This window comes from Sarcophilus harrisii, chromosome 1 (genome assembly GCF_902635505.1).
Source record: "Sarcophilus harrisii chromosome 1, mSarHar1.11, whole genome shotgun sequence".
Taxonomy (NCBI): Eukaryota; Metazoa; Chordata; class Mammalia; order Dasyuromorphia; family Dasyuridae; genus Sarcophilus; species Sarcophilus harrisii.
In genome coordinates, this window is record NC_045426.1 from 13,153,445 (window position 1) to 13,172,076 (window position 18,632).

General features: G+C 58.3%; 1 protein-coding gene across 3 annotated transcripts in view; it reads right to left on the bottom strand.

The window, feature by feature from the left end:
- Window positions 1-1,407: 1,407 nt before the first annotated feature.
- Window positions 1,408-18,632, bottom strand: part of TTC21A (tetratricopeptide repeat domain 21A) — a 39,254-nt gene continuing 22,029 nt past the window's right edge. The window contains exons 15-29 of one of the 3 annotated variants that reach the window (XM_031952415.1): window positions 16,707-16,945; window positions 15,611-15,683; window positions 15,386-15,496; window positions 14,741-14,879; window positions 14,519-14,622; window positions 13,956-14,144; window positions 9,521-9,628; window positions 8,269-8,350; window positions 7,010-7,160; window positions 5,166-5,327; window positions 4,853-5,048; window positions 4,519-4,743; window positions 3,830-3,950; window positions 3,053-3,120; window positions 1,408-2,962 (exon numbers count right to left, since the gene is read on the bottom strand). In XM_031952415.1, the coding sequence (XP_031808275.1) occupies window positions 2,885-2,962; window positions 3,053-3,120; window positions 3,830-3,950; window positions 4,519-4,743; window positions 4,853-5,048; window positions 5,166-5,327; window positions 7,010-7,160; window positions 8,269-8,350; window positions 9,521-9,628; window positions 13,956-14,144; window positions 14,519-14,622; window positions 14,741-14,879; window positions 15,386-15,496; window positions 15,611-15,683; window positions 16,707-16,945 (2,046 nt within the window). In that variant the 3' untranslated portion in view covers window positions 1,408-2,884. Of the gene's footprint in view, window positions 2,963-3,052; window positions 3,121-3,829; window positions 3,951-4,518; window positions 4,744-4,852; window positions 5,049-5,165; window positions 5,328-7,009; window positions 7,161-8,268; window positions 8,351-9,517; window positions 9,629-13,955; window positions 14,145-14,518; window positions 14,623-14,740; window positions 14,880-15,385; window positions 15,497-15,610; window positions 15,684-16,706; window positions 16,946-18,632 lie in introns of all 3 variants that reach the window. The other 2 variants (XM_031952408.1, XM_031952422.1) reach the window with 2 other exon arrangements.

Below are 18,632 nucleotides of genomic sequence, written 5' to 3' on the forward strand. Positions count from 1 at the left end.
CGTGAGCAACAGTGGGGAAACCAGGAGAACACGGGGCTTGAATCTCCCCTCCGGCATTTCCTGCTCCCAGAACAGGAGGGTTCTTTCCTTTCTCTCCCTCCCACAAGCAGAAGCCGCTCTGGACATCCAAAGGGGCTACATAAACCAAACATCCAAAGGAGTATACATAAAAGTGATTGTTATCAGGACAACATGGCAGGAATCAGGGAACTCCAGATAATAAACACGTGAGTTCAGAGGTTAGGCCTTTAGTCATAAAATGCTCAAAACAGAGTGGAGAAACAGGTTGTTGGGAAGCACAAGGATGGAGTTGCTTTTTCTTGGGAAGGGGGCTGTGGGGCTTGGGGGGGAGGGGAGGGGAAGCAGGTATAGACTAGGCCTGTGATAAACTGTAGCCAGGACCAACAGTGTGGCCCAAAGATAAGCAGCCATGTCCGGAAAGCTCTGAGCTTGTTGCATAGGGTCCCTGATCAAAGGCAGGGAGGATACCTTAAGGACCATCGATTTCAAGTGCCCATTTTACAGATGTGGAAACTGAGTCCCAGGGAGGTGTCCCAAGTCACTCAGATAAAAAGCATCTGGGGCAGGATGTGGGTTCCTTCAATCACGTTGGGCTCTGTGCTCTCTACCGTGCTCCTAATTAAGCTCTACTGTGTCACAGGTGGACCTTGGAGCCCATTCCTTATCTGGAATACATGGATAAGCTTAGATAAGATAATAATAGGCTTAGATAGGGGAGCAGGGGCCAGCCTGGGCATAAGCAGCGGAGCCCCTGCATTTCCTGGCTTTCTGGCCAATGGATCTCTCCAGGAGCCATGAAATTTCTCTTCTCAGAGCCCTAAAAATAGTCATATCAAGTCACAACTTCGTGTCTCCATCCCTTCTACAGAAGATTCTGTGTGATCCCAAATCAAGGTTCCAAATGCACTAATAAACATTACACACATTAATTCATAATCATTTATTTGTCTTCTCAGACTTTAGAAGCCTTTTCAAGGAGCAGACGGTCTAACGGGCCAACTTTCTGTTAAGGAAATTGGTTTCGGGGGGAGCGCCCTCCACATCCAGAGAACTACAAAGACTGAATGGGGATCAAAGCATAGTATTTTCCCTTTTTTATCATTGCTCACTTGCTTTTTTTTTTTCTTGTGTTTTTCTCCCCTTTTGATCTGATTTTTCTTGCATAGCATGATAAATATGGAAATAGGTTTAGAGGGATTGCACGGTTAATCTATCTCACATTGCTTGCTGTCTTGGGGAGGGGAGGAGGAGAGGGAGAAAAACTTGTAACACGAGGTTTTGCAAAGGTGAATGTTAAAAAATACCTTTGCAGGTATTTGGAAAAAAATTAAATTTAAATTTTAAAAAATTTGAAAAATTTAAATTTAAAAATTAAAAAAAAAAAGAGAGGAAAAAAAAGGAAATTGGGAGATTTTAGGTTAGTCTGACCTAAGGACCTGACTTTGCAAAAATCACCTGTCTCATTGGCAGCATCCCTGGTGTCCCGTCCACTATCCCACACAAACTTAACTTAGCAGCGTCCTATATACTGGGAAGAGAAGGTGAGGTGGGACAGTGGGCACACTGTAAAACTTCTCATGGGAAGGGCAGCCTCCCTTTCTTTCCCCAATAGCCCCAAAAGGGGCCACACTCATGTCGAGGATCAATGTATTTTTTTTACTCACTGCAGCATCAAAGGGCCCAGACTCCAACAGTGAAGTTTGGAGGACAGAAGTCTTGAAGCGGCTCCTTTGTTTAATGGAGCTTCCCTGTAGCCAAGCCCGGCTTTCCTGCCACAACCTCCACCTTCAGTCTCGGCCTGTACAAAGCTCGGCAGCAGGGAGCCTTGGGGACAGCCCCTGTGCTCCTGGACACTCTGATTGGAAGCTTTCCTGTCCCACTACCAGAGCACTTCCTGACAACTTCCCCCTATCCTCCTGGTCCTGCCCTCTGGGGCCCAGCCAAGAAGCCTCGGCCCTGCTCCAACCCACAGCCCTTTGCCCACTTGGAGATGGCGCTGGCATTTCCCCTGCACCTCACCCTGCTCCAAGGCTCTAACCCCCAGCCCTCCGAGGCTGCTGCCGGGTTGGTTTTGATCCGAGTTGAGCTCTGCTTTTTAACACTGGGCCACCACCGGCTTTCTAGAATCACTGTTCCTCCATCTTCCAGGGTTGGGAAGGAGTGGCCGAGGAGCGTCAGTGCAGCCGCTGACTGAGCGGGTGCCGCCGAGGACAGACTTGCTCTGGGCCGGTTCCCGGGGAGCACATTCTGGACATCATGAAGTGAGCAGGTCCTGGGTGCGAGGCCCAGTTCTCCTGTCTGCTCCCTGCCTTAAGTCCCTCTGGCTGCTAGTGTTCTCCAATGACAGAGGGTGGTGTTGGACAGGATGGAGATCCCTCCTCAACATCTCCGACCCTGTGATCACATTATAGATTAAACGCTGGGAATGACCTGAAACTTCGGATTTGGGGGGAGAATTTAGGGGATTATCTTGCTCAATATCTTCCCCCCCCTTTTTTTTTTTACAGAGGCCCATAAAAAGAAAGGGACCTAAAGCTCCAGGGCAGAGTCAGGTCTCCCTGCTCTAATTTCAAACAAAGCTCTAGCTCTTCTATCAACCTATTCTTTTCTTTTCCCACCTACTGGAAATACACCCATATTTTGCTACAAAACCCAACAAAAACAAGTGGGCAGAGCACAGAAGGAGAAAGATGTCTTCAAAATTTAAAATTCTCATGGTACAGATGCTCCCCTTGATGCCCTTTTCTTCTCCTTCCAACAAGGTCTCTGTTCACTCCAGCCCCCACTTCCTCTGGGCTGTGTTCTATCCAGCAGGGAGAGGCGGCGGTCCCCCTCTCAGCGCCCAGCCCCGTCTCCAGCTCAGCTAGGGCCGCAGGGAGCCCTGGGCCTTTTCCAGAATGTCTTCTCGGATCTTCGGGTAGTTGGGGTGCTCCTTCAGTACCTAGGGACCGAGGGAGAGGGAGCCGCCATCAGTGGGGCCACCCATCGGCCCAAAGGCAGACACCGATCTTAGGTCAAAGAGGGAACTTACGCTGTGGCAAACCTCGATGGCTTCTACAAATCTTTTGTCTTTCAGGTAGTTGAAAGCAAGTTTGAAACCTGGACAAGAAAGCACAAGTGATTGCCTAGGACTAGTGGTCCCCAGGAACTGCCTACAGCCCCCTTCATCCCGCCATCCAGGCTTTGTGTGGCTCCCAGAGGGCTCAGCCCAGTCTAGCCAGTCCTGGCCCGGTACAGCCTGATCTGACCTTGCCAGGCCCACCCAGTCCAGCCTGACCCAGCCCAGCCAGTCCAGCCAGGCTCAGCCCAGTATGACCTAGCCAGGCCTACCCAGTCCAGCCAGCCCAGCTCTGCCCGCTCTGCCCAGTCAGGCCCAGCCCGGTGTGACCTAGCCAGGCCTACCCAGTCCAGCCAGCCCAGCTCTGCCCGCTCTGCCCAGTCAGGCCCAGCCCGGTGTGACCTAGCCAGGCCCACCTAGTCCAGCCTGGCCCAGCCCAGCCAGTCCAGCCAGGCTCAGCCCAGTATGACCTAGCCAGGCCTACCCAGTCCAGCCAGCCCAGCTCTGCCCAGCTCTGCCCAGTCAGGCCCAGCCCGGTGTGACCTAGCCAGGCCCACCTAGTCCAGCCTGGCCCAGCCCAGCCAGTCCAGCCAGGGCCAGCCCAGCTTGGCCCAGCCTTTGATGGTGGAGAAAGCCAATGGCAGCTCAGGCTTCTTGGTGCCCTCAGTGGGGAGAGCAGCCCTTTCAGCCCAAGCCTGCCATCCCGGGCTGGGCTCCTTGGGGGAAGGCCCGCGGGGGCCCCGGGCTCACCGATGGAAGGGTTGGCCCCGTTGCTGTACTTCCAGGCCAGCTCGTAGTTGCTCGCTGCGTCCTTGTAGGACTGCTCCTTCTCCATGATGAGGCCCATGTACTCGTAGGCTTTACAACAAGACTGCAAAGACGGCGGCTGTTAGAGTGGGGCCGGTCCACTCCAGGACAGTCGCGGGAAGAAAGGACTTTGGCCCCGGAGCCCTGGGTGGGACCGGCCGTGGAACCTCCGCGAGGGTCTAGCCTGAGCCCTTCATCTGACAGAGGCAGAAACTGAGGGCAAGGGAGCCCATGGCAAGGCTGGGCCCAAAACCGGGGCTCTCCCCAGAGGCTCCTTGTTCTGACCCCAAGAAGCCATAGGGCCTCTCCTGAGTCACTCCTTTTGGACCTCAGTTTCTTCATCTGTAAAGTGATGGCTGACCCTCTTTGCAGGTGGGTGATTGGGATCAAATAGGAGAGGAGATGGCCACAGATGGCACTTAAGCGAACTCCTTGGCAAGAAAGAGCCCCCTGGGGCTCCCCCTGCACCACCATTTATAAGCAGGCAGCGGGGGCTGTGGAGGGAGAGCCACCCAGCTTCCGGTCCCTCCTCTGACCCGGCTGGTGGCCAGGAGCCTGGCGCAGTGACCCTGGGGCACCGAGATCCCGGGGGCACCGAGGGCCAGCCCCTTCCTCCTGGGCCGCCCGCCTACCTTGTTGTACTGGACGCAGCGGCGGAGCAGCTCAGAGGCGATGTCGAACTTGCCGCTCTGGCAGTAGATGTCAGCCAGGAGGATCCAGCTCTTCTCCAGGTCCTCGGCGTCGGCCAGCGCCCAGGGGGCCTTGGCCAGCCTTTTGAGCTGAGTGCGGGCCTTGGGGATCTGCTTCAGGATCATGTAGGCCTGGGCCATGGCCAGGAGGGCCGGAACGCTTTCTTTCTGGGAAAAGACAGCCCCAAGAGCCCCATGCCAGCCCTCGCAGAGGCCCCGGGCCCCGGCCCCGCGGCAACCCCCCGGCCCCGGCTCCCCCGGCTGGGCCCGCACTCACTTCCATCTGGGCGATCTCGATGAAGGCCCCGAGGGCGGTCTCCACGTTGGCCTTCTCCTTGGTGGCCAGGAGGCAGTAGCTCTGCAGCATCTTCAGCTGGTCCTGGCCCTCCTTGTTGTGGGGGTAGAACTCACGGAGGAGCTTCTCCGCCGTCCGCACCCCGTGCTGCTCCGACTCCTTCTTCTCCGTGGTGCTGCTGGGGAGGGAACGGATGCCGGCCACGGCCACGTTTGGCCCCGCGCCGGGGCTTCCGGCCCACCCCCCAGCCCCCAGCAGGCCGAGGGACTCCCCTCCGCCGCCACTAGGGAGTCACCTGTTCTCCATGGCCAGCGTCTCCAGCGCTTCGCCCCCCATGATCTCGTTGTCCGGGTTGAGGCAGATCTGCACCATGTTGTAGGTGGCGCTCTGGCCCCAGTCACTGTCCTTGCGGGCCTTGTTGAGGTACTTCAGGGCTTCGTTGGGCTGCCCCACGTGCCTGGGGGAGAGGGAAGGGCAGGGGCAGGCTCTGGCTGCTTATGGGCGGTGCCGCGTCTTGCAGTGTTTATGACCGGGGCCTCCTGGTGCCCGCTCGCCCTCCCCAAAGACGCCAGCACGACCCAGGCGACAGCACCTGCGGCACTACGGTCATCACCACCATTTACTTCCGGGCCGCTCGGACACGTCTGAACCTTTCCCGGACAAGTCCATTTCCCTTGTATGCCGGATCCCTCCTCCCGGGCTGCAAGTCCCAGCCTCAGTTTCCCCATCTGAAAACTTGGGCTCAAGTCCCACCTTTTGACACTTCCTGGCTAAGCGACCATGAAGTCACTTCTGGGGCTCCCAGGGATGGTGGCGACAGCCGGCATTGGCGGAGGGAGCATCCTCACCTAGGAGTTCCTTCTTTTGCTAAAACCCCAGCCTTTGACCCTGCTCCCCCATCTCTCCTAAGGCACCAATCCCACAAGGAGACTCTAAGAGCTTGATGGGCTTCCAGACAGAGAGCTGGGCGGGACCTCGGTGACCATTCTGTCAATCCCCTTCCTTCTGCACTGAGGAGCTTTGGCCAAGGTCCCCGAGGCAGTGTGGGTGGCCAGAGCCGAGCGGGGATCAGAACCGGGGCCGGGAGCTGTGAGTGAGCACTCCTCAAGCTGAGGCCTCCAAGATCAGCTCTGGGAGTCAAGGCTTCCGCTGTGGGCAGCTCAGCACCTCGCACCCAGGAGGGCACCGGTGGGCCCTGCTGGACCATGAAGATGAGGGGGAGGCAGGGCTGGGCTCTGGCAGAATATAAACCGCTGAGCTTGGAAACGGCAGCAAGGGGTTAAGGTTCGGAGAGATGTCCAAAAGGGGATGGGGAGGATGCAGAGGGAGGCCTCGGATCGGAAGCCATCCGGTGGCTGGGCCCATTCTGGCTGGAGCAAGGAGAAGGCACAGAGGCTAAAAGTCACCCGGCCCTCGGCTGGCTCAGCTGGGCATGGAGGGAGCTGGGGAAGCCACAAGAAAGTAGCAGCTCTGAGGCTGCTGAAAACCTTGACCCTGAGCCTGGTGTGGGGGGTGGGGGTCCAGCCAGCTTGGGTTAGAGAAAGGTCAGAGGCAGCCTGGAGACCATGCAGGGTTCCTGGTCCTGGCCCTGGTTCTGATTCTGCCCCTGGCCTTGCCGCTGCCCCCGCCTCTATTTCTGGTCCTAGTCCTGGCCTTGGCCCTGCCTCTACCTCTGGCCCTGGCCCTGCCCCTAGCACTGGCCTTGCCCTGGCCCTGGCCCTGCCTTTGTCCCTGGCTTCCCCCCTGCTCCTGCCCCTAGCCCTGTCCCTGCTTCTGGCCATGCCCCTGCCCCTGGCCCTGGCCCTGCTTCTGAACCTGGCCCTGGCCCTGCCTCTGCTCTTGGTCCTTCCCCTAGCACTGGCCTTGCCCTGGCCTTGCCCTGGCCCTGTTTCTGGCCCTGCCCCTGCCCCTGCCTCTACTTCTGGTCCTGGCCCTGCCTTTGTCCCTGGCCCTGCCTCTGCTCTTGGTCCTTCCCCTAGCACTGGCCTTGCCCTGGCCTTGCCCTGGCCCTGCTTGTGGCCCTGGCCCTGCCCCTGCCTCTACTTCTGGCCCTGGCCCTGCCCCTGGCCCTGGCCTTGTCCCTGCTTCTGGCCCTGCCTCTGCCCACGTTCCTGCCCCTGCACCCCAGTTGGATCCTACCAGCAATAAATTCCTTTGCAGTAGTTGAATCCGGGCTCCAGTGGGATGCGGCTGGACACCTTCTTGGACAGCTCGAAGAAGGCCGGGGCGTCGTCCAGCTTCCCGCTCCGCCTCAGCAGGTCAATCAGCTTGTTCAACACTGAAAAATTGTCTTAAAAGAAACAAAAGGGGCCCATCGAGGCCCTCGCCTCGGCATCTTGGGCCCTGGGGAGGGGAGACCTACCTGGGGCAGAGCTCCAGCGCTCACCCTGGTGAGGGCCGTGTGGTACAGTGGGCAGAGCACCAGATCTGGAATCGGAAGCCCCGGATTCAGATTCTGGCTCTCACTGCCTGAGAGAATTGGGGCAACCGCAGGCTGAAGCTTCTCATCCGAAAAACGGGGGGGACCTGGCCATCCTCACAGGCGCACGGGGCTCTGAGTCTGGGCTAAGCTTCCTGTCTCGGGGTGGGGAGGGGAGAGGAGGACCCGCCTCCCTCCAACCCCAGAAGGTGCTCCTGGAGGCCCCGTGGGTAGCAGCAGTGGCAGGAGGGCAGCTGGCCCAGCCCCGGGGACAGGCCCCACCTCCCAAAGCTCGCTCCAGTTCCAGAGAGCTCTGCCTGTGAGCCTGCTCCCCAGGACATCCCCCATCACCGCCAGGGGCACGCACGAAGCAGGGGTCCCCTTTCCCCAGGGCGGCCCTTCACACACAAGGAGAGTCATCCCTTCCCCCTTTGTCTTTTCTTCTCCGACTTAAACACTGATGATTTCTTCATCTGGCCCTCACACGTCACAGGCTGGCGTCCCCACGCCCACCTCAGTGCCCCCCTAGGGGGGCTCGGGCCTTCTACGTCCCTCTAAACCATGTGGGGCAGAATGGCAAGGATGAGGGCCCAGTGCAGGGGGCACAGCACACCATGGAGTAACAGCTCCACGTGCTCAAGAGCCAGTGAGTCTGCTCCTAACCACCGAGGACTTTTACAGGTGAGGAAACTGGGGCACAGAGAAGTAAAGCAACTTGACAAAAGGGGTACAATTAGAAGGTTTCAGAGGCTAGACTTGAATCAGATTCCTGCTCACACAGCCCTGGAGCTCACTGGGGTGGGGGAGGGCTTCCTTCAGTTTCTTGGGTGGCTTATCCTGAGCAGGGGAGGCACTCTGATATCTCTTTCACCAATGGAAACTGAGGCTCCCAGGGCTCCCGGTCCAGGTGGTACCTCCAGGAGCAGGGCCCGGGCCAGGAGGCAGAAGGGCTGAGAGGACCAAGAGGCTGGGGACTCACCTGGGGCCTTTTGCAGAACTTGCCGGTACAGATCGATGGCGCTTTCGTATTTCTGCTTTCTGAACATCAGATCTGCCATCATCTGTGAGAGAACCGGGAAGACTTTTGAACAGCCAGGACAGCCCCAAAGGTGGCAGGCCGAGAATGCCAAAATGGGAGCCTGAAAACCCGGGGGCTGAGGGACCACCAGACCAAGAACGCCAGAATGGGAGCCCCAAGCACTTGGGAGCTGAGGGGCCATGGACCGAGAACGCCAGAATGGGAGCTCTGAGTGCCCACGAGACTGAGAACCCTAGAATGGGAGCCCCAAGTGCCTGGGAGCTGAGGGACCACCAGACTGAGAATGCCAGAATGGGAGCCCCAAGCGCCCGGGAGCTGAGGGACCACCAGACTGAGAATGCCAGAATGGGAGCCCTGAGCGCCCGGGGGCTGAGGGACCACCAGACTGAGAACGCCAGAATGGGAGCCCCGAGTGCCCCCAGATTTAGGCTTGGGAGGAGCCTGGCCGCTCCCTGTGTGGATGGGGCTCCAGCCTGCTGCCTCCTTCCCTCCCTGCAGCTCCCAAGGGCCTCTGGTGAAGGCCCTCACCTCACTCCCTCTCCATCACTCTGGTCCTGAAGGACCTGGCCCTTGGGAGCTGCAGGGGTTGGGGGTGGGTCTCCCCAGGGGGAACCATCCGGGAGACAGTGGAGCCCGGAGCCTCTGGAGCACTCTCTGCTCCCTGACCTCCTTTCTATGACATCCATGAGATTTTTGCAGTCAGTACCTGCCCTTTCCTTCTCCCTGAGAAGGCTGGGCAGGGGCTGGGCAGGGGCCGGGCAGGGCCAGGACTGAGGACTGGGCCAAAATCACAGCACTTAGTAGGTCTGGTGAAAGGAGAGGCCGCGGATTGTCTGTGGATCTAATTTGTTCAGAGGCTCAGCCCTCGGGCACTGCACTCCAGCTGTGTAGCTTGACTTTGTGCCTCAGTCATCCTGGGGAGGGGGCTCCCACTGTCGGGCACAGCTGCCCACTGCCCGGGGAGGCTGTGGCTACAGGCTTCCTGTGGATGGCCTCCTCGGCAGTGCCAGCAGGAGAGCCTCCCACTGGGGCAGCGGGGCCCTGACAAAGTGTGGACACTAGGGCCTCTCTCCCTGCTGCATGGTTTGGGATTTTGGTTTTTCCCTCTGGGATATTCCACGGAGAAAGGCTGGCCGGGAGCTCGCTGCGAGGGGAAGCAAGCCGGCCTCTGTGGGCCTCAGGTCCTTACCACACAGGCCGTCTCATGGCTCTGGTCACTCTGGAGGAGGATGGTGCAGTGATGCTCGCAGGCATCCAGGTCCCCCTGAAGCAGGTACAGCTGAGCCAGCTCCAGCGTCACCTGTTGAGACAAGCAAGAGCCTGGGGGACCACCGTGGTGCGGCGAGCCCCCCGCTGGCCAGGGTGCCTTCCCCTGCGGCGAGATCAGGCAAGGCAAAGGCTCATGGGGTGGAAATTCTCATCTGTTACGGCACAATGGGCAAGGAGACACTAGGAGATGGTGCGGCCCCCGTTTCCATGGCCCTCAGAGGTCCAAATCTGTGACCCTAAATTTATCAGGTGGATGACTCCATGTTGGTCATTTAAACCCTCCAAGCCTCCATTTGCTCATCTGTAAGATGGGGACAAGAACATTTATACTTTTGGGGGGTCCACTTATGTATGAATGGAAAAAGTGAATTTACTCATCATTATAGAAGTAAGGAACAAATTACAACACAGAAGACCAGCCAGTTTTGTTTCCCGCGGATACCTTAGAAGCGCAACAATTGAATCGATTTGTGTGTGAGTACTCTAGAGAAAGATTCTGACAAATTAGAAGCATCTTGTATTTTTTCCTCCTGAGGCAATTGGGGGTAAGTGACTTGCCCAGGGTCACACAGTCGGGAAGTGTTAAGTGTCTGAGGCTGGATTTGAAGTCCAGTCCTCCTGACTTCGGAGCTGGTGCTCTCTACTGCGCCACCTAGCTGCCCCTCTTGCTCATTTTTGAATATATTATTTGTTTAAAGCATGAAGACAAACTTAGGTATTGAAATATACTTTTAAAAAAATTGGGGCAGCTAGTTGGGTCTTTTTAGGATGGTTATTTGAAGCAGGTTCATTTTTTGCCTTTGTATCCCCAGGGTCTGGCACACAGTAGGTACTTAATAAATGCTGGTTGATCAGATTACAGAGATTTCTTTGTGGAGAATATAACCTTCCCAGCTGATAGCATATCTGAGTCTCTAATGGGCCTTTCTAGGATGATTATTTGAGTCAGGATCATCTTTGCCTTTGTGTCCCCAGGGCCTGGCACACAGTAGGTGCTTAATAAATGCTGATTGAAGGATGATGGCAGAGATTTCTTTGTGGAGAGTATAACTGTCCCCGCTGATAGCACATTTGAGTCTCTAATGGGCCTTTCTAGGATGGTTATTTGAGTCACTGCTGAATGCAGTGAGTCACATTCTTCAAAATGGCCTTTGAGAGCAGAGATTGGGAGAAATATGAGACGCAGACAGCGGCTCTTGGGAGGGAAGTCTGGGTAACCTGACGTTCCCTCCAGGAACCACGGACTTGGTCTCCAGACAGGAGGAACATCTGGCGTTCTATCAAAAGGATGAGTGTCCTTCAGATCCGTCTCACTCATTTCATCGGGCCCATGTTTTCAGGGCTGCCGTTTTATCAGGAAGATCGAACGTCCGTCCAGGAGCGCAACTCATGGGGAAAAGTCTGTGTGTTGCTGAAGAGCACTTGGTACAAATCAGCGTGACAGGTTCTTTACTTAAGACACTCTTAATTTGGGGGCAGCCAGAATATTCTGGGGAATTTAATGAATTCCGATTCCAACTGGGCCATGACACTTTGGAGTGCGGCATGATAGTCCGCAACGTAGTGTGCTATCAGTGGGGACGGCTACACTCTCCACAAAGAACTCTCTGCAATCGATCCTTCAATCAGCATTTATTAAGCACCTACTGTGTGCCAGGCCCTGGGGATAACAAAGGCAAAAATGAACCAGTCTGTGCTCTCAAGGAGCTTCCCGAATCCAACTGGGCCATGACACTTTGGAGTGCGGCATGATAGTCCGCAACGTAGTGTGCTATCAGTGGGGACGGCTACACTCTCCACAAAGAACTCTCTGCAATCGATCCTTCAATCAGCATTTATTAAGCAGCTACTGTGTGCCAGGCCCTGGGTATACAAGGCAAAAATGAACCAGTCTGTGCTCTTAAGGAGCTTCCCTTCCATCAGGGGAGAGATCCAGGAAGGACTCAGAAGGGGTGTATTTGGGCGTCGCCAAGGAGAGCAGTGGGGCAGGCCCTCACTGATGAGGGGAAGCCAAAGGCTCTCCCAGCAGAGAGCTGCACCCAATACACACATCTTTGGTTTGTTTGGGGAGCCTGGGATGTCATGGGGAATACAGGTGGCGAGAGGGGTGGCTGGGCCCTGAGCCAGGCTGCGCTGCATCCTGGGCCACCTTTCCTACAAAAACATCTCTTTCTCTTGTGCTCTGCTGGCTCCCATCTAGAAAACAGTGGGAGTCCTGCAAACCTGGGGAAGGGGAGTGGGGAGCAGCAGCTCCTCTGTCCAGGCTCCCTGGCACTAAGTTGCCCCCAATCCTGATTCTTCCTAGGCCTGCTTGCTTTTCCTTGCAGCAAGGAGGGGCTCGTCATCTGGATGGCGCTCCCCAGGTGCAAGGGTTCCCCCCAGCTCTTCCCTAGATCTCCCAGCAGGCAGGAGCTCACCCCACTAGCAGGTGCCCACTAGTGCCCTGTCATTCCTGGCTCTGGCTCAGAGAACCTCCTCGAGCCAGGACTCACGACCCTGCTGGGGGACACACTGCTTGGAGTCAGTCATCGGGCTGTAAGCGCCGTGTCACGCCCTTCTGGAAGGGGGCAGCTCACCAGCTTCCCTTCCCTCATCCTTCCTCCCTGCTTCTGTGGGGGGTGTCCCAGCTCTGGCCCACTCGCCCAAGCAGCACCATGTCACTCTGAGCCATCCCCTCCTACTGGCTCCCACACTTGACCCTCCTGTGGTCATGGCCCTTCTTTGTCCTCCTGGGCTGCCCCAGGCTGGGCCCCTTTGCTTCTTGTCTCCTTGCTCCCAGGCCCTCCCTCCTCCAATCCATTTTTTTCCAGAGCTGTCAATAAGACATCTTAAGCTGAGGGTTTGACCATGTCACTGCCCTGCTGAAAATCCATAGCTCACTATCGCCTCTTGGACAAATGGTTGGTGTTTTTAATGCCCTCCACCATCTAGTTCTCATGGACTTTTCCAAGGTGACTTCAGGTTCCTCACTGTTACGATTCCCCACACTTCAACTCTATCTCTGTGCTTTTGGATGGAGGTCCCTCCCAGGCCTAAAAGGCCTTTCCACTCCACCTTCAAGGGCTCTCCTGAGAGGTGGCCTCCTACAGGAAGCCTTCCTTGAACTCCCAGCTGAGGATGAACTTACCTTGTGTTTGCTTAGCTGTGTACACACACCCCTAAAGCCCCATAACTGCCCCTCCCAGGCTCCTCTTTCCCCCAGCACAAGGTCTTCCAGGCTGGGATTGTTTTCCTTTAGTCTTTGCTCTCCAGCACTTACCACGGTGCCCAATAGATGCTTGTCGATATGGCTTTCTAAAACTAGTCATCCAGGAAAAAAAAAATCAGACCCACCCATATGTATAAAACCCTCAGCTCTTTTCTGGGGACAAAGAAGCGGACGTTGCTAGGATGCCCGTCGGCTTGCTGGGATACCAACAAGCTCTGGTAAACGCATGCCAAGTACCACTGTGCTGTGAGAAATGAGGCGCAGGATGCGCTCAGAAAAACCTGGCAAGATTTCCGCACCATGACGGGAAATGGTTCTGCCCAAAGATCCTGCAGGTGCTCAGAGGATGGGCCAGGAATAACGTGGCTCTCCCGGGATCCCAGACGACCGGAGGAGGGGGGAGAAATGCCCTCCACATTCAGAGGAGCAGCTGATGGGGTCTGAGCTTTTTCAACTCAACTTTTCTTAATGTTTTTTTCTTTTTCTTTCTTTTGGTCTGTTTTCTTTTTCACCGTAACTATCGTGGAAAAGTTTGGGCCGGCTATATGTGTATAAACCAGGTCAAAGTCCTTGGGAGGGACGGAGAGAATTTGGAACTTCAACGTTTAAAAACAAACGTCCCAAGCGTTTTTACATGTAACTGGGGGAAAATAAGATACTAAACAAAAAGGGGGGGGGGAAATAAAAGCAGTTGTTGGGTCTGTCACTAAGCATTTGCTAAGAGTTTGCCAGACCAGGCACTGGTGGGGGGGAGGGAAATGTGGAGAGGAAGCACTTAATAAATTTGGTCTGACTTTCTAATGTGGATGCTAGGAAAGCAGAGGAAGGTAATCTGAGAGGGGAAGGCCTGAGCGGCAGGAAAGGCCTCCCAGAATTCCCAGCACGGCTCTGATTGGCTTGTTCACATTCAGAGGGCATTTTTCCTAGACCAGAATGTGGTCTAGGATTACAAGGAGAATCATTTCATTATGGAAAAGAAAAGCATCAGGAACCCTCCCTTCCCGGTCATGGCCCTTCTGGCAGGGTTCCAAGGACCCAAGCAGGGAGACTGGAGGAGGAGGCCCTTCCCCGCCCGGGCCCAGGCCCCGCCGCTCAGAATTCTGGGCAGTGGCTGAGGCGGGCGCGGGGTCTCCCCACCCGCAGCCCTCACCTTGTTGTCTATGGGGGAGTAGGACAGGGCGTCCTTGTAGGCCTTGACCGCCTTCACGTAGTCCCGCTCCGAGAGGTGCTGCTCCCCAAACTGGGCGCAGATGGAGGCGGCCAGCTGCTTCTGGGAGGGCAGCATCTCGGGCTGCTCCAGGGGCACCCGCTTCAGGATCCTCGACTGGATGTCCAGGGCCTGCGGCGAACCAGGTCGGGCACTGAGCCCTGTGCTCGGGCTCCGGGGCTCAGCCCCGCTGGGTGCCCGCCAGCCGGGAGGGGCCCGTGCCAGGAGGGCCATTTCTAGGGCTCAGTCCCAGAGCAAGCTGCTCCGGCCAGATCTTTCCCTCTGAGGGAGGGTCGCCCTGGGCCTGTGACTGTCCAGTAAGTGTTCACGGCGTCAGGGTCACCCACAAACTAGCGAGTCCTCACAGTCACCCATAACCACGACGGAAAGTCTTCCCTTCTAGTTTGGGGGTGTCCCCGGACCCCGCTCAAGCTGCCGGCCTCCCTCACTGTCCCCTGGCCTTGGGGAGAGGCGGACCCGAGCCCCCGTCTACACCGGCTCACTACCTTGTTCAGAGTCTTCATCACTTCCTCCTTTTTGTGATTCTTGTATACTTTAGCCAGTAAGAGCAAGCACTTGACGTCGTTCATCATGGAAGGGATGTCATTAACTAGAAAACAGGGAACCAGAGCCCCCTCTCAGGGCATATCCCTGCCCATGCGCACGAGCCGCTCTCCCCGGGACCCCCCCCCCCCCAGCGGAGGGGCGGGAGGGGGCGGGGCACGCACCGAAGTCGTGGTCCAGGGCCTGCTTCAGCACCTTCTCGGCCTTGTTGAACTTCTTGAGCTTCAGGAGCAGCTCGGCCAGGTCGCAGCACAGGAAGTCCTGCCCGCTTATCTTCTGAGCCGCCTCATAGTAATTGATGGCCTTAAGGAAAAGACACGAGGTCTCAGTGGCCCTCGGGGCAAGCTTGGCCGTCCCAAGGATGCCTGTTACAGGGGGGCGGGCCCTGGGCTGGACAGGAGGGGCTTATGCAGGAGCCCAAGCAGGACGTTCTCTGTTTGCACCCTCAGTTGTTGGGGTATCTGCCCCCTGGGACAGAAGGTGCCTCCCCTCCAGACCCTTCTCTTGGGTCCCATTCTCTCTGAGCTAGGGCTCCGGGGGGCTGGGGTCCATCGCAGGGTCCCACACTGAGCCTGACTGGGGCTGGCCCTGAAGTCTGGGGTGTCTCTGTGTGTGTCTGGGTCACTCTTGGGCTCCCTCCCATAGTGCTCGGCTACGGTCTCCTCCCGGTGGCCGCACAGGCCTGGCCCAGCCCCTCGGGAGCTTGTGCCCCCGGCCCCCCCTTCCCTCCTCCCCTCTCCCTCCTCCCCCTCCCTCCCACCCTACCCCCCTCCTGGGCCCTGCCCCTGCCCCCAGCCCTGCCCCCTGACCTTGTTATACTGGTGCGTTTTCACGTAAGCTTGCCCGATCCTGCTGACCAGGGAGGCGTCATGAGGGTTCTTCCGGTAAGCTTCATCGTACACCTCCAGAGCCTTCTCTGGCTGGCGGGGGAGGGGGCAAAAAGGCCTGTTTCAGCACCCGGGCCGACCTGCCCCCACCGAAGGCGGGCTCAGGAGCCCCCGGGCCGGGGTCGGGGTTCCAGGACAATCCCTCACCTCCTGAATGTTCATGAAGGCGTCTCCCAGGAGGAGGCTGGTGTGAGGGCCCGGCAAGTGTTCGCAGAGCTCTCTGCAAAAGAGATCCCGGGGGTGAGGGGGGCTCCTGTGCCCCCGTCCGAGGGCTCGGCCGGGCAGGGCTGCAAGGGGGTGACTTGGGGAGCCTGAGAAGCCGGAGGGTGGATTCTCCGGGTGCCATTTTTCTCAACTACCTGTGCTCCAGGAGTGCCCCCGGGGCCCGAGCCTCTGGCCCACTGCACAACTGAAGCCCCGAGGGGCAGCAGCCTCATGGGACCCTGGGGCTGTCCCGAGGATGTGGCCTCTACCCCTGAAAGGCTGGAGCCAAGTTTTTCTTTGTGGCTCCTCAGAGGCCGTGTGGGGTAGTGGGTAGTGGGTAGGGAGCTGACCCTCTGCCTCGGTCTCTCCATCTGTAAAATGGGGATGATACCCTCCTTTTCACTGGCTCATGAGGACCAGAGGAGTGATCGGGTAACTCTGGCACCCTGAAGGCCTGGCTAGGTCATCATCATCCACCGGGGTGTTAGCCCCACCAGGCGAAGCCCGAAGCTGGCAGAGCCAACAGCCCCCACCTCTGCAGGGGAGACCAAGCATGTATGTGATGCCTACTGTGTGCTGGCACTGGGCTATGAATACCCTGAGGTGGGGGCTCTATGATCCCCATTTTACAGATGAGGAAGTTGAGTCAAACAGAGGTGAAATGAAGTGGCTGAGGCTGGATTTAGATCTAGGAGTCAGGAACCCCCCGGCCCAGGGCTGCTGGGAAAGGCTCCTTCCCTGGGTCTCCCCGGGGTCTGGCGGCCTCATCCTCTGCAGTAAAGGCGGCCTGAGCTCTTCCACGGGGCCTGGCGAGGTCTCTGCCCAATCCAGGCTGGGCAGCCCAGTGCCCGGGGACCAGCAGGTGCCCAGTCCTGCCTCCCGCTGGGAGCGTTACCCGCAGGTGCTGGGGACGCTTGAGGGGACCCCCCACCAGTTCCTCCCTCCTTGTGCGCCCCAGATGCCGCTAAGAACAGGTGTTGGGGCACACACCGCCCCTCCCCCTGCTCCCCTCCCCCTGCCCTCCCCCTGCCTCCCCCACCTGTAGCAGCTGATGTAGAGGCGGATGTCCTTGCGCGTGTGCAGGTAGATGTGCGCCATCTTCTCCTTGGCCTCGGTGTAGTAGGGCTGCTTGGGCGTGATGTTCCTCAGCATCCCCAGCGCCATCTCCACGTTGCCCTTGCTCAGCGCCAGGTCCACGTTGGCGATGGTGATGCGGATCTCCTCGGGCGTGCCGCTGAACTCGTTGATGGCGTCCTGCATGATCTTGGTGGCTTCGTGCTGCGGGGGAGGGAGGCGGCTCGGCGGGCGCACACGTGTGAGTGAGTGTGTGCGCACGTGCGGGCCGACGTGTGATGCCCGTGGCACAGGTGCATTGTGGGCGCAGGCGCAGTGTGCGCGCACGTGCTGTTTGTGTGCCGTGCACGTGGCGCATGTATCCAATGCGCTGCACATGTGTGTGCACAGAGGACTCGCAGGGAGGGGCCCCTGCCCCGGCACGTGCTCAGAGGCACCTCAGGGCCCGGGGTCGCGGCAAGGTAAGGGGCCGCCCAGTTACGCAGCCGGGCCTTGAACCCAGGGCCCCCTGACTGTCCACCTGCCGCTGCTGGTGCTGACAGAGGCAGGATGCTCGTGCCCCGCCCTGCAGGAGCTCCCCTGGACAGCGGCCAAGAGAGCTGGGAGGGCGTGGGGTGGGTGGGGCCCGGCCGTCAGGGGGGCTGGAACTGGCCGACAGCCAGGAGGGGAGAGGGAGGAGCCTCCCCAGGCAGATGGAGCCCCCAGGCCCCGGCCCCGCCCCACCCACCGCACCAGGACTGGTCTCTGCTTCCTCTCCCACCTGTCTGCCTGCTTCCCTGGCTCCTGTGCTAAGAGAATCCCTCCCCTCCCCCCACCCCCCCACACCCTCCCCAAGGTACCCCCCTCCCTTCTGTCAGCTCCCCCTGCATGGAGCCAGTGACTGCTTGTGTGCAGAGTCCAGGCCTCTTCTCCCTCCAGCGCCAGCAGTCCCGGATGGGCTCGGGCCAGATCCCTCTCCCTGTCCCAGCTCCCTGTGCCCCACAAATGCACCCCCCACATACACCCCCCCACAGACACAGACACTCCCCCCCAGCCCCCCCCCCCCCCCCCAGGCACCCAGGCTCCCCCTGCTTGGTTACACGGAGGCCGAGTCTTGTTTCCACCTCGGGCTCCCTCCCCTTGTTCAGACCCTGCGCTGCTGCTGCCACAGCCGCTGACTGACAGCCGCCCCCTATGTCCCTCTGCTGTGACCCACCCTCCACCAGGCTGAGGAAACCCCCTTTCTGAGCCACAGGGACTCCCCTGCTCAAGAGGCATCAATGGTTCCTACTGCAGGGGGCGGGTCTTCCTTTGCCTACTATACCCCCACTCATGCACCCCCCATGCAGCCGGGCCGGCCTGCCAGCCCCAGCCACCCTCCCCCCACCCAGCTTTGGAGCCGCCCATCGGGGAAGTCCTTCCGACCCCCCTCTCCCCGAGCTGAAATAGTGCGGTCTGTGTCCCCGGGAAGGTGAACCTCAATGGGCAGGGCTGTCAGGGGGGCCATTTTTGGCCTTCTGTGCCCAGCTGGGGGCTTGGGTCCATCTCTCCCGGCCCCCTCGTTCCCTAGCCCAGCCCCCTTGTGGCAGCCCTAGCATTGCACTGGGAGGGGGGGGGGGGCGGTCTCCTCCTAGGGTCACTGTGACTTCTGGGAATTCCAACTCTACAACTGGTTTTCTAGGGAAAACTCAAACAGGAAATCTGAGTTTGGATCCATTCTTTCATTCCCAAAAGAAACTCCAGTCTTTACAGAAAGGGTCTGTCAGTGGCCAGAGCCCCGGATGTGGAGCCAAGGCCTGGCTTCAAAGCCAATGTCAGACACTAGGGTGTCTGACTTAACTTCCATCTGCCTAAGTTTTCTCAACTGTAAAATGGGGATAATCATAGCATCTACCTCCCAGTGTTGGGAGGA